Source organism: Phyllostomus hastatus, unplaced genomic scaffold (genome assembly GCF_019186645.2).
Source record: "Phyllostomus hastatus isolate PE091 unplaced genomic scaffold, TTU_PhHast_1.1 phas_scaffold_585, whole genome shotgun sequence".
Classification (NCBI taxonomy): Eukaryota; Metazoa; Chordata; class Mammalia; order Chiroptera; family Phyllostomidae; genus Phyllostomus; species Phyllostomus hastatus.
In genome coordinates this window covers 9,751,934-9,766,028 of record NW_025334037.1, presented here as the reverse complement: position 1 = coordinate 9,766,028, position 14,095 = coordinate 9,751,934, and the positions used below count along the sequence as shown (strand labels likewise).

The following is a 14,095-nucleotide window of genomic DNA, read 5'->3' as shown; positions in this document are numbered from 1 at the left end:
ACTGGACGGGTCAGCCGGCCCTGCAAACTTTGCACCTCTCCTAATCAACAACAGAAAGCTAAGGCACCTAAAATAATAATGATTTAAAAAGAAAACCACCCCTGCAGTGGCCATCCCTAGACTCCAAAAGCAAGCTGATGTCTTGGAGCTCAGTGAGTTCAAGGAGCAAGGCAGGGGCCACCCCTGTGCCCGCTGGCTGAGCTCCAAGCAATGTTTCTCCTTCCAAACTAACACATAACTCTGCTGAACACGCCACTTGAAAGCCAAAAAGATGCCCCTGGGTTGCCATGGCAACACTAAACAGACAAAACATTTAACCAGCTCTGACGCACACACAAACTTATTTAAGGGCCGAAGGGACTGATTTGGTCAGGGAGAGGGAGTGAGAGAGGTCAGAAGAGGGGAGGGTTGTTTCTACAGCTTTATCTCCGAGGACTTAGCCCCGCAAGCATGCAGGTCAGACTGAGACGGGACAGACTGAGACCGAGCTTGCTGGGGAGAGGGAAGCCACTGCCCGGCCTCTGCCTCGCAGTCGGGGTCACAGTCCTGTTTTATGAGGCTGAAAGATGGACGCCGGGATTTACAGATAGATGCCAAGGGCCCTAGCTCGGCCTCTCCCTGGGGACAGCCTTCTGCTACCCAGCATTCCCATCTCCTCACCCCAAAGTGGGGAGTGCTGTGCCGGCCACAGCAGAGTGGGAGGATCCGATGCACCCCTGAGCATAAAGTCGCATGTGAACCTGAAGGCACTGTGGGGAGGCCCATTAGTGCTGATGTTAAAAACATTCACTGCCATTTCCCACCAGGAGCACTTGCATTTTCCAGGTCCCGCAGTTCAACTTCCAGCCACAGTTGATGACCGCGGTTAAGTTTCCTTCAGGAAACGTTGTTCCTGGGTCCAAGGGGGGCTGCTCTGTGAGCTGTGGCAATCTGGGGAGTGACGATGAATGCAGAAGACTTGTCGCAGGTCCAAGTGCCTACGGGGTCTGTCGTATACTGGGCTCTTCTGGGCCTCAGCCTTCAACTGGGACACATGTGGCAAAGGATTGATGCTGCTGAGAGGCCGGAAGAAATCTCACCAGATGGAGCTCATAGCAGTTGGGGAGGATCAGTGAACACATATTGCAAAACCTCCCTCAGCAGGGTCTGCAACATCCTCAGGTAAATGAATCCTCCAGAAATGGGAAACTCTGTCCACCCACCACTCCCCTGTGGAGAACCCTCTTGCCTGTTGAGACTCACCCCTTAAAAGTTACTCTAAAACCTCCCCTTGCCTGGGGTGGAGTGGGCCACACAGTGCCCTGCAGGTGTCTGTGGGAGCAGCTGCACTGTTCAATCATCCCACTTGTTCTCTGGTCTCCTGCCTGTATGTCACCAAGCTCCCCAAGGGCAGGAATCGCGTCTTGTTCACCTGGGGATTCCCGCCAGGGCCTGGCATTAGTTGGCACTCTGTGAATGTTTGTGGATTGACTGGCTAAAAGTATGCCATGCCATGCCCCTGCTGGCCACCAATGCCCCTGGGATTCTCCAGTCCATATGCCACAAGTAGCGGCTCTCCGTCCCCCATTCTCTGAGAAGAAGGCAGGTCTGGGAGCAGCGCCTGAAGAGCTGCAGTCGCCACAGGGAAAGGAGCTGCCGGCAGCCCGAGGGTCGGGAGGAGCGGGAGGGTGGGAGGAAGAGGTAAAGGCCCGCACCTCCTACCCACGAAATCAAAGCTCACGTTCTTCCCACGGATAGGCAGATGAAATGAATTTACCCCCTGAAAACTGGAGTAACACCCACTCCTCCTGCTCTGAAACAAAATGGCTTTTCTTTGGTTCCACTATTCAGGGTGCCCAAAGGGGCCCTGTGTTCTTAGGGAGTAAGCACCTTAACTGCAGGCGGATCACGGTCAGGGAGCAACAGCTACCTCCCAGCAGGTGCACTGCCCAAGTTCGCAATGCACTGTGTGTCAGCCTCTGCTTACCAGCTCGACGCTTTCCACGCACCTTCTCCTCTGGTTCCTCTGAACCAGCAACTTTTAGCAAATAAAAGAAAGCAACAAACCTCTGTCATTAGCCACCCCAAATTCAGCCTACTTGGGAAGTCAACCTAAGAATCTAGAAATGATGGCCCGTGCACTATGCTACTGCTCTGCAATTAAGCTTCCCACGAGCAGAAATGCTCCGTTCCATGTGCTCACACACACGCATGGCATCCTGCTAGTCAGAACGCCACCCCGGCTGTCTGCCAGAACTTCCAGTGTGCCCTGGGCCCGTTCTTCTGTATGAATTTGTCACTGTTTTGTAATATAGGGGACAGGACAATGGCCCCGTTGTCCTTATCATCATCCTTCTCATTTCCTACGGAGGGGAGTGGTTGTGCCGGAGGTTCTTACGTCTTACTGGGCCCACATCCTGTGGCTGAACTGTTCTCTGCTACGTTCACCACCAGACCGTGTCTGCTTCCCTGCCCTTAAGCTGGAACTAATTATCACAGGCAATTATAGGATTTTACAGTCCTGTGTTCTAAAAAAGAAAAAAGAAAAAGAAAAATCCATGACAATAAAACCAGTCCTTTCACGGCTGAAAGACTTCTGGAGAAACACCATAGAATCACACTGGTGCTATGGTGGTATTTATAAATAAAACATTTACATGGAAAGCTGAATTTGAACATAAGGGCCTGGGTGACAATCTTATTTTCTAAGTTTTAAAGTGGATTTTAACAACAGACAACACCTCTGACAGAAGGTGCAAAAAACACAAATGTTCCAAATAAGGCTCATCACCTTGGAACGTCAGCTCTACACATGCATCATCGCGGGCCAGGACAAACGCGTTGATATCCATCTCAGGGGGAAATACTGCATCTCTTTCATGTGAAGATATGACTGCATGTGTAAAATGCTTGCACTAAAATTAAGTCTTCTATCATCCAAATTTTCTCAATTATTAATACACCAGACAGCTGCAGGAGCTCTAGCGAAAATAGCAGCCAAGCTCTTCCAAAAGTCCAAGCAGCCCTGAGATGTCTGCATGGGACTTCCCGGTGTGAGGAGCAGTGGCTCTGGATCAACCCAACCAACCCACAAAAACTCTCCAGGGGAGCAAAAAAAAGAGAAACGTGTGTCAGAGTGTGCACCAAAAAATGACCCCCCCCCCCCACCAACACACACACACACACCCTCTTTACAATAAAAAGTTTTGTGCATGAAAAAAGTTGACTGAAAAGGCTTCTTCTGTCCAACTCACTGGGATAACAAATAATTCAGAAAATTAGACGGCACATCCAAGAAATGCCGGTCACTTCAGTGTATTCTGGAATGAGACTACCAAATCACGCCTATTCAACTGAAGCAAGGCAAGGTTAGAAAACAAATTACCCCTTGTTTTAGATATCTGGAAGCAAATTCATGTCCAGGAACAAAAAAGTTGTCCTTAAGTAACTACGTTCATATTTTAAACAGATATTAGCATCGTCTTCACAGACTCTGACACTACACATTCTGTGTGCAAATATCCACATTTGAAAGCATTTCGAAGAGAAAAGCTAAGTCCTGACAGCATCACAATTTAATGTTTTCTCAACTCAACAGTGATCCTGAATTTTAACTCAAAGGTTATGTGCAGAACATGCAACGAAGAGTAGATTTTTAAAAAGTCTTTTATTTTTTTAAAAAAGCTGTACTATCAGAGCTTACGCAAGCACATCACAGCAGAGAGAAGACCACTTGCCAAGGTTACACAGAAAATGACATGGATGTAACTCACTTCACACTTCCTGTCAGAGTTCTGACTTCACATCATCCTGACCTTCAAAGGAAATACGCCCCAGTTTCGGAAGAGTGAGATACCATCACCTACCTCCTCGGTGCCTCCACTCCACACACAAACAGAAATTGGTGTGGGTCTCAGCGGAAGCAGAACAAGTCATAACAGTCCAAGTTCTAAGCAAGTGTATGTTTGCCCCAGTTCCGCGTAATTTGTTTCTAAGAGCAAGGGCCGTGGTTCATTTTTGCTGTCTCACCATCTACGTAAAAACCACAACCATTTCTCAGTAAATGCCGACAAATGTCAGAAGAGCAGACCATGGCTACTTGGCAAAGGCTGTTAGTTTATTAATATAATCCCCCAGAGTAAAGCTGATGGTGTGAATGTTTATGATACGGTCAGTATCGTTCAGAGGAAGGGCTAACATAACACAAACGCTCTCTCCCCATGTGCCGCTTACCATTTGCGATCTGTTCTTCGGACAGCCATTGATGTCTTCAATCTTTTCATTTGCTGAAAAAGGAAACACAAGTCAGAAAAATAAATCACCATCACAGACACTCTGCTTCGTGATGTTCAGGACCCTGGAGGCCAACCAAGCTCCAAGGCCCGGCCTGGGGTTTGCCCAACCAGCACAGGCATGTGAAATACTGAGAGGCATCCAACAAGCTTTAGGACTTAATCATCAAGCCACCATCCTCCAGGGACAGCTGGGGCAAGGTCGTCGTCATCTAAAGCAGAGACAACTGCATTGAGGACAGTCTTGGAGTGGTGGGGCGTCGTGGAAATGTTGCAGACTGGGGCACAGGCTGAGCTATGATTGTGCTTCAGGCTTTCCATAGACAAGCTCAACCTCCCCACAAAAGATGGGATGGTTCAGAGTGGATTAGTCCAGCTCTGACTCAGCTCCAGGGGACAAAAGCTTCAGATGATAACATTTCACCCTACCTTTAGCCAGAAAAACTAACACTGCTTGATACTAATAGGATTACTAATAATCCTATTCCCAAGTGGTGGCAAAGAGAGAAAATGAGAGAGTAAAACCTAAAAATGGCTCATCCATTTGGACGTAGTAAGTCCCAATTAGATCTGGGATACTCTTTGAAATCGTAATAGCTCTTACCTAATAAGAGAAGTGAAAGAAAGAAGGTGCATTGGATTAACTGGAAATCAAATACCAATAACATGGAAGAAAGGCCCAGCCTCCCATGGTCAAGTATGAAGGCAGAAAATTAGACGGTACTCCTTGTAAGACGCAGCCCAAGATATGCACAGAGGGGTTGAGTTTGCGACTGAAGCTGCAGGAAACAGGCAGTACATATAGACGTCAGGACACTGGCTTTGGGGACAAAATACCTCAGTGTGAATCCCAGCTCTATAGCTCTTAGCTGTGTGATCTCAGCTATGTCACTCAACCTCTCTGGGCCAAAGCTTCCACATCTGTGAGATGGAGCTAATACTACCAACTTCATAGGAGGGGCTATGAGAAATAGGTTATATGATGCCAGAAAATTCTTAGCACAGTGCCAGGCACACAGTAAGTGGTCTATAAATGGCAGCTATCATTAACCTGACACTACACAGTCTTACCATCTGTGTAAAATATATAAAATTAAAATTTCCTGTCTCAATGTCTCCATCTGAGCTAAGCCCAGAAACTCAGATGGAACTCCACAGTAAAGAACTAGGGATTTGCCTTCTCTGGGAAGCCAGCTTCCTCCCGAGTCCCGTGATCTTTCACCCCATGCCCCACCCCAGGAGGATAAGGCCTGCCCAGTTCTCTTGGGCTCTCAGCACCCTGTACCCACCTCTATTTTGCTCTAAATCATCTAACGTGTAACTAACTCCTTTCCTTGGCTTCCCCAGCATAGCTGACATGTTGTGTTTCACAGTTACATCCTTAGGGCTCATAAGTGCTCGCAACACTGAATTCCAAAAAAGTTTATCACATCCAATTTTAATGAATTTCATGCCTTAAACTTTCATGAAGAAAAAAGACATAAAAAGAGTAACAGAGTCAGAGTGTCCCTAGCCTCTGATACGAGAACCTAAACATAGCTCTCCATCTCTTCAGCTGAGCTTTTTTTTTCCCCTCCAGTATTTCTACCTTGAGAAGTGAAAAATAACGCAAGCTAGTGACAAGAAATTGTTTAAAAATTGAATTACCATGAGACTGTCTGGATGGTATGCATATAACCTAATCTACATTGTCTTTAGACTTTGCCAAAAGTAAGTTTGCAAAAAAAAAAAAAAAAGAAAAGAAAAGAAAAGGAAGGTGACCCAGCCAGGGGGATCTTCAGAGAGCCCACTGCGTTTTCTCAGGAGAACCCTGGGACAGGCATTTTAGAAATGCCCCCTCCACCACCTGCTTCCCCTGCTCCCACAGGAGGTGCCACAAAGCATTTACAAAGCATGCTAAAGATGCCCAGTGAATGGAATTAAAATGAATGGATATTTGTTCCTCAGTGCACCAGAAAATAGTAAACGATGCCTGATGAATGGGATTCAGATGAACGGGTATGTGTTCGTCAGTTCACCAGAAAATACAATTAGCAGAATGTAACACTAGCAGATAAACTCCCCAAGAACAAGGACTTGTATCTGCTTTGTTTCCCACTTCTATCAGAGCTTAGGACAGTGCCTGACACAGTAGCCGCTCCATCCATACGTGCTGAGTGGAGCTAAGGAAGGAGCACTCTGACCACTTCAAAGCATGAAGCGTTGCTGCCTGTTTTGTGCTTTTGCTTATAAATACAGATGTAAGTATGGAAGATTTTTTAAAATGACCTTTGATGAATGGCACTCCTGTACACGTGGCAGGCCTGCACTCTGACCTTGGATTTTGATGTAGCACATGGGGAATAGATGTGAGGCTTTGGGGTGTCAATGACACTCAAGGTATCTTCCAACTGGATACTCATGATGGCCGAAGCCATAAGTCATTGGATTCTGATCAATACCCAATTCAGCATTAGGTCATTAGTGATCATTAAGGTGAAGGATGGATAATTATAATCTTAAGAAATAATGTTAAAGATTCATCATAATTCATCTGGATAAATGAAACGAAAGGGCTTGGCCTAATGGCTCCTCTAAATCCTTCCCGTGGCCTGTCACCTCAACCACAGTCACATGCTTCCTGAATTCCAACGATAGAGACTCCTGTTAGCCTAATTCTGCCATTGACAACATTCAAAACAAACTCTGGAATGCAGCCTGTTCACGACCATGCTAAAGGCTATATGGGGAGAGATAAATCACATGACTAAGCCCAAACTCAAATAAATGCTTAATAAAATGCAAAGTGAGTCGTAGACCTCCTAGTTTGCAATTTCATGTAATTTAAATACTTCTTTAAATTCTCAAGTATGTCTATGGTTGTCACAAATACTTACAATGATAACAGCAGTTCTGATTCTGCTAGTAAGAAGGAAGAAGAGCTTGATTTTCAGAGCCAAATTAATTAAGTCTTGTACGGGGTCTTTGGCTACAGCCCCAAAGCAGAAAGCCATGTGCAAAGGCATTTGCCCCCAAAGTCCTCAACTGTGATTACGATCAGCATTCCTAAATTAGCCCTAATAAACAGTAATTTATTTATCCCAGTTCAATACATTTTTAGCCCATTAATGCAGTAACTTATCTGCACACAAGGTAACAAGTTAGTAGCTGGAAAGCATTAGTGTGCTTTTAATTTTTTCAAAGACATGATTTATTTTTAGAGAGAGGGCAAGAGAGGGAGAAAGAGAGGAAGAGAAACATCATTGTGAGAGAGAACATCAATTGATTGTCTCTTATACTGCCCCACCTGGGGATTGAACCCACAACCCAGGCACGTGCCCTCACTGGGAATCAAACCAGTGACCTTTTGCTTTGCAGAACGATGCCCAACCAACTGAGCCACATTGGTCAGGGCCATTAGCACACACTTTTAAAATACGATGAGTGGCATCAAGCTCATTACTTTCCAAAGACCTCCTCTGTCTGGTAAGTTCCGAGCATTTCACCAGTCCAAGCATCTGTATGGGGAATCTATGCGTGTGCATCGGACAGCTGGCAGCCCTACCCATGGGGAGAGAAACTAGCTGCCCAGAAATGTAGATATTCACCCAAGGTCATGCAGTGGTAGTAGGTCATCAAGGGAATGAAGGTATACTCCTGCGTGTTTGAACTTCCCTGTTGGGCTGAGAGGCAGCCCAAATGGTGATAGAGAATGAGTTATCAGTTCTCTTCATCTCCAACAGGAAACTCTTCCTGTCTAAGCTTCCTCCTCTCCAATCCCTTTTGTTCATCCTACTTCCTTCTATCTCTCTTCTCTTTTTTCGATTTCTCCCACCCGTTTGCCACTCCCTCACTCCAATCCCTGCTGGCATCTTCCCTGAGTGACAGCAATGTAAGCAGGAGGACGGAGCCTGTGTGTGTCTCTCTCTCGATTCATGCTGTTTATCCCGGCCTTGTAAACCTTTCTAATAACTCACGGAATTGGTACTGTAATGGGCTGGCAGGCGATTGCTGAGTCTAGACAGCTTATGACTCAAGAAGATAATCACACTAATAAGAGGTCCAACAGAGAGATCCAACCCTCAGTCACTAAAGGAAGGACACGAAAAGGCAGGAGCAAATGCCCACTTCTGCCTACCAGGCAGAAGGCAACAATGAAATAATATGGCCCCAAACAATCCCACTATGTAGGAAGCCCACCGCCAGGGGTGTCTGGAATGGATGAGGACTCAGGAGCAGTGTCTGTGAAAAGCATTTAAGGTTTTCCTTCAAGTCACCTCTGATCATGTCAGTCCCCAACCCGAAAATCAGCTCTTCCAACCCTTGGATTTTGTTCTGAGGCTAAAGCCCAGAATTCACTTTCTTGTACCTGGCGATCCTGCCTGATTTTGCCTTGCTGTCCCTCTGGCTCTCTAAGCTCCAGCTGTTTTACACACTATTTCCTCCACCAGGAATGCCCCTCCTGACTGCTTCACCCAGCTAACGCCACCTCACTCACTTGAAGTTTGGCTTATAGGTATAATAAACTCCCTGATCCCTATCTCCTCCACCCCCACCCCAATCATGGGTCAGGTCTCACAGCATCACAGGTCTTTTAATCATTATGCCCGATACTCCTCCTTGGTCTAGAAAGAGGCTGTTCTTTAAAGGTACAACCTCCCTGCCTGCAAAGTTTGATGTGCCTTCATTTAGATGTGTTCTTTTTAATTTTTTATTTTGAAATAACTTCAAACTTACAGGAAAGTTACAGAAACAGTACAGAGAATTCCTACATTCCTTCATCCATTCTCATTTTCTCCCTTCCGCCTCGACCCATTTCTCTGTATAGGGACACATTTTTTTTTTCCTGAAACATTTTAGTGTCCTTTGCCTCTTACACTTAGCATTTCCAAAGAACAAGAATATTATCTAACTATAGAGCTAGCAAGTTCAGAAAAGTTAGCACTGATATAATTCCAATGTTTCAATTTTGTCAACTGATACAAAAATATCTATCCTTTGTAGCATTTTATTCCCCAATCCAGACCACACAGTGCATTTAGCTGTCCTGTCTCTTTAGTCTTGAACAATCTCCCAGCCTTCCTTGGTCTTTCACAACACTGACATTTTGGAACAGTGCAGGCCAGTTTTGGATTTTTTTTTTTACTAGAGTATTCCACAATTTGGGTTTGTCTGAGATTCCTCGTGATTAGTTTCAGGTTTTCCATCCCTGACTGAAATTCACCATCAGTGATGCTGTGTTCTCTCGGCTACGACAGCAGGAAGCACGTGACATCCAGCCAGCTCTCACGTGTAATGCCATTTTGACCAGCTGGTCATGATGTCTGGATTCTCCCCAGCGGGGTTACTACATTTCCCCCTTGGAACTAATAAGCAATCAGGGAAGAGACACTCTGAGACCATGCAAATAGTCTGCTTCTCATCAAACTTTCCTCTCTCGATTTCAGCATCCATCAATAATTCTTGCCTGAACTAATCTTTCCCATCAAGATTGCAACTCCGTCTACATGTCTCAGTCAGCATTCTCCTGCACCGTTGAGCCCTCTCTGCTCAGTGGATGTATCTATTTATTTATCAGTAATGACTTGCAGATTCCTATTTTATTTTATGGTTATAATCCATGACCATCCTCAATTATTTTGATGCTCTCATTGTCTCTGATTAGATTGTTGTTGTTGTTGTTGTTGTTTTGTAGCCCTAGAGGAGAGAATAATACTTATAGGGAGATATCACCAAGGGGGCAGATTTTGACCTAAGAAAAGAAGAGCTTTTGAAGGATTCCAATTCTCTGTGTTAGATCTAGTTTTCTGAGGAGGTAGTAAGCTGCCCATCACATTAAGTATTTACCAATCTGCTGACCACCTTTCATACAAGCAATTCATGCATCAGGTTGGGGCTTTTAAAGGTCCCTTCTAAAACTTAGAGCTAAGAGTTGCAGCGGAATCCAGGAAAGGAGGAGGGTATGACATACAGTTCCAGAAGAATGTTCAGAAGAATGCTGAATCCCAAGAAGGGGAAACCTCCAAGCCACCTGTTGGAAAAAATTCGATCCAGAATTGCAGAAGCAGGGGATGCAGTGGATAAAATTCTCATCGGTAATCCTTGCTAAATGCTGTGAACCCAGGAAGGAAGATGACTCAGACCCTGGCCCAATCCAGCAGGTGGCGGGATGGTAGAGGAGGGTGTCTCTCCAGCTGTCTGGGGGAGCTAGGAAAGGTATCAGAGAGAAACTGACTTTTCATGAGTGGAGAGGAGCTCTCCAGGCAAAGAACCACTAGAATTCTGTCCAGCACAGATGGAGTACCAGGACTCCAATCCTGGGAAAATTTTAGATAGACAGAGAGATAGATAGATTAGATAAATACAGATACATACGTAACATGTATATCTAAGTACATGTACACGTATAAATATACCTTTTCCATTTTATTTTAATGGACATGTCAGAGAAAAACATGGACCTCAAAAGTAAAGAGTACAAGTTCAGCACCCTGCACTGGCCAGGTAGCTCAGCTGGTTAGAGCATCATCCCAATATGCCAAGGTTGTGGGTTCGATCATGGTCAGGGCATGTACAAGAATCAACTAATGAATGAATAAATAAGTGGATCAACAAATTGATGTCTCTATCTCTCAAAAAAAAAAAAGGTTAGCACCCTGATCAGAAAATACTGCTCTTCCTCCCTCACCAAGAGATTTGTGTTCATAAGATATTCTAAGATTAAATCTCTCAACTGGCTGATAGACAATCTAGAGGAGAAGTCACACACAGAGAAGATGCCCGTGTTCAGCTGCCTTCTCAGCTCCCCATCTTCTGGGCCTCTGTTCCCCACTCCCAGAGCAGAGGCTGTAGGCCCAGCAGTCAGGGTCCACGTGCTGACATCTAGCCTTACTTAGGAATCTCTGGCCAGAGCCAGCCTCTTCTGCAGGATGAGGGAAAGCAGCATGGTGGCCTGAGGGGCAGCCTGGGTCACTGGTACTAACTGGAGCCTCTGAAGTCGGACTCCAGTAGCTCTAGGCCCAGAGGGGTGACTGTCTAGGGACACTGATGTCATCCAAAGAGGTTCAGGGATACTTCCTCCTGAGCAACAATAAAAAGTGTGGTAGCTTACATTTCCATAGCATTATGTTTAATATATTCATGACGTACGTGCTAACATTCATCTCTTCTGGCCCATGACAGACATAACTAATCTATCATGACACACTCTGACACTGATACTGAAGCCTCATCATCGTTCTTCACATACCTTTCTAGGCAGTGTCTACCAAATGCTATCTAGGATATCTCCCTTGCATTTCAGAAGCAGGCATGGCTGTGCCCATTTTAAATATGCAGAAACAGAGGCAGCAGAGGTTAAGTGAGTGTCTAGAGGTCCCATCATTGGGAGAGATGGAGCTGGGATGAGAGCAAGACACTATCCTTTCCCGCTCTCTGTCTTGCTGCCCATGCTGAAAGTGGAGAGGGTTTCTGCTGGAAGCGCTCCGCACAGCCCAAGGCTCAGGCAGGGTTGGTCCGTGACCCGGCTGAGACGGAGGTCCAAACCCAGCTCAGATGCAAGTCGCCTCTTCCATGAGGACCTTGCCCTGAAGATGCTACTCCTTCCAAGGTGACAAGCCTTGTGCTTTGTCCCAGCAAGGAGAACAGTGCTGGCCACAGATAGGGCCCCATGCCTGGTTCCTGAACTGACTGCAGGGAGGAAGCGGCCTGTACCAAGTTCAGTGCCTCCAGATTGAGAGAGGGGTAGAATACAGCCAAGCAAAGAACAGAAGTTTAAGAAGCAGACTCACCCAGCTTAGACTCCCCTTGATGCCTAGTCCTGTGATACTGAACTACTGGCTCACTGGGCCTCAGTTTCTGTATCTGTAAAATGGGATGAATGCCGTCTACTTCATAGAGATGTTGAGAAAATTCAAGAAGTACTTTAAAAAACTTTGTAGGAGAGATGATGACGACAACAAAGAGGACGGAACGGAAGCAGAGGAATGTGGCAGATGGCCTTCAAGGTGACCCCCGAGCCTCCTCTCATTGAAGTTTAAGCCCTTGTACAATACCCTCCGTTGAGTGTGGCAGGACCTAAGACTTATTTCTAAACAGAATATGGCAAAAGCAATGGGATGCTACATTATATAAGGTTCTTCTCCCCATAAAACACTTTCTCTCTTGCTGACACAAGAAGTCAATCAAAGTGGCCGTGCTGGGAGAACCCTGCGGCAAGAAGCTGAGAGGGGCGTGTAGGAGTTGAGAGGGGCCTACAGTCAACAGTCAGCAAGAAACCAGACTCACTGCCTTTAACTGCAAGGAAATAAGTTCCTCCAACACTCTGGGTGAACTTGACCCCTCCCTGTTCAAGCTTCCAGATAAGAACTCAACCCTGGCCAACACCTTGACTACAGCCTTGCACAGGTGCCCAGCTAAGTCACACCTGCTCTCCTGATGCACAGAAACTAAAAGATAATGAGTAGACGTTGTTGTTTCAAGCTAAGTTTGTGGCCGTTTGTCTACAGCAATGGAGACGAACACAAGGATGGAAGGAAGAGGAGAGGAGGAGACGGAGGACCAACAGAAGCTAGCCTTGAAGAAATCAGTCTCAGGACAGAGGGAAGCTTCCTTCTCCTTGAGTGACAGCCAGAGTCCCAAAGTTTCAGCTGAGGGCCTACCTGCCTGTGTGTTCAGGTACAATCCCCACAGACGCGAGCAGAGCTACCACTGCACAAGGCGACTTCTCGCACTTGAAGGATAAGTGGCTTTTCCACAGCAATACGTGCCCAAGGGGCTGGCGCTTCTTTCTGTCCTTTCCCTGCGCCTCCTCTCTTGGCATCTCTTGGCATAAAGTGGTTGCTGCCAGCAACAACCACCAGCCTAATGCCGTATAATTGACCTCCTGCTTCCTCGGTCTGCCCTGAGCAACCAGGCAGGACCACTGGGGCACATTCTGTAAGGCTCATGGCAAAGCTATGCCCAGCCTCCACCCACGTGCCTTCCTGGATGAACCCTCTGCTCCCCGACCAGGGCCAAAGCAGTAAAAATCCCACCACCCCATTCCCCGCCCCTAGTGTGAAAAACCAGAACCAGCCCTCTCCAGAGTCTGGACTTCCAATTTCTCAGACCCAACGAGGGTTGGCAGGACTAAACCAACCCCATGTTGCTTTTTTAAAACCTTTAAAATATATATATATATTTCCAGAGTCATCCACACAAAAATTGCCAACAGAGAAGGGGCGAGAGAGAATGAGAGAGCCAGAAAGGTCGGTAGCAGGAGGTAAGAAAGAGGATGGAGAGCCCCTCCCCAAACCACCAGCACTTCCCTCAAGCCTTGGCCAGTCTTTCTTTTCAGAGGATCAAGATAAGACAGCTACGTGGTGATCTTATCAGGAGAAAAGAGCCAGTACCCACACCCCTGAGCACAGAACAGTCAGATAAATTCTCAACACGTGTGGCAGAAATACCGCAGTTTTCTTAGAGACTACAGTGTGCCCCTCCCCCTGCCCGATTGGAGCCCTCCTGGGTCTCCACTGCAACTCATCAATCCCCAGCATAAAATCTGCTCTTACCCACAACCTGGATAATCTGAGCCAGAAGAACACCGTCTGTCACATCTTGCTGGAGATCCTTGATGAGACGTTTGTGGCCTGATTTGGCTAGATAATGATTGGCCCAGTCCGTGTAGATCTGCAGAAGAGCAAAAAGGCAATTTTAGGAAGCCAGTCGCACCCCATCTGAGTCTGAGGCAGCTGCTTGGACTGCGCAGCCACCCCCATCCCGCTGGTGGGCTGTCCAGGGCCAGCCAGTGCCATTAACATTCAGTGCATTGTACCAAGGGGGCATTCAGCAACCATAGCTGG

At 46.4% G+C, this 14,095-nt stretch overlaps 1 protein-coding gene across 6 annotated transcripts in view; it reads right to left on the bottom strand.

The window, feature by feature from the left end:
- NAV2 (neuron navigator 2) overlaps nt 1-14,095 on the bottom strand; it is a 367,706-nt gene that overhangs the window by 233,877 nt on the left and 119,734 nt on the right. For all 6 annotated transcript variants that reach the window (XM_045825827.1, XM_045825831.1, XM_045825829.1 and 3 more), the window contains exons 2-3: nt 13,805-13,922; nt 4,213-4,265 (exon numbers count right to left, since the gene is read on the bottom strand). In XM_045825827.1, coding sequence (XP_045681783.1) covers nt 4,213-4,265; nt 13,805-13,922 — 171 coding nt within the window. The remainder of the gene's footprint in view (nt 1-4,212; nt 4,266-13,804; nt 13,923-14,095) is intronic.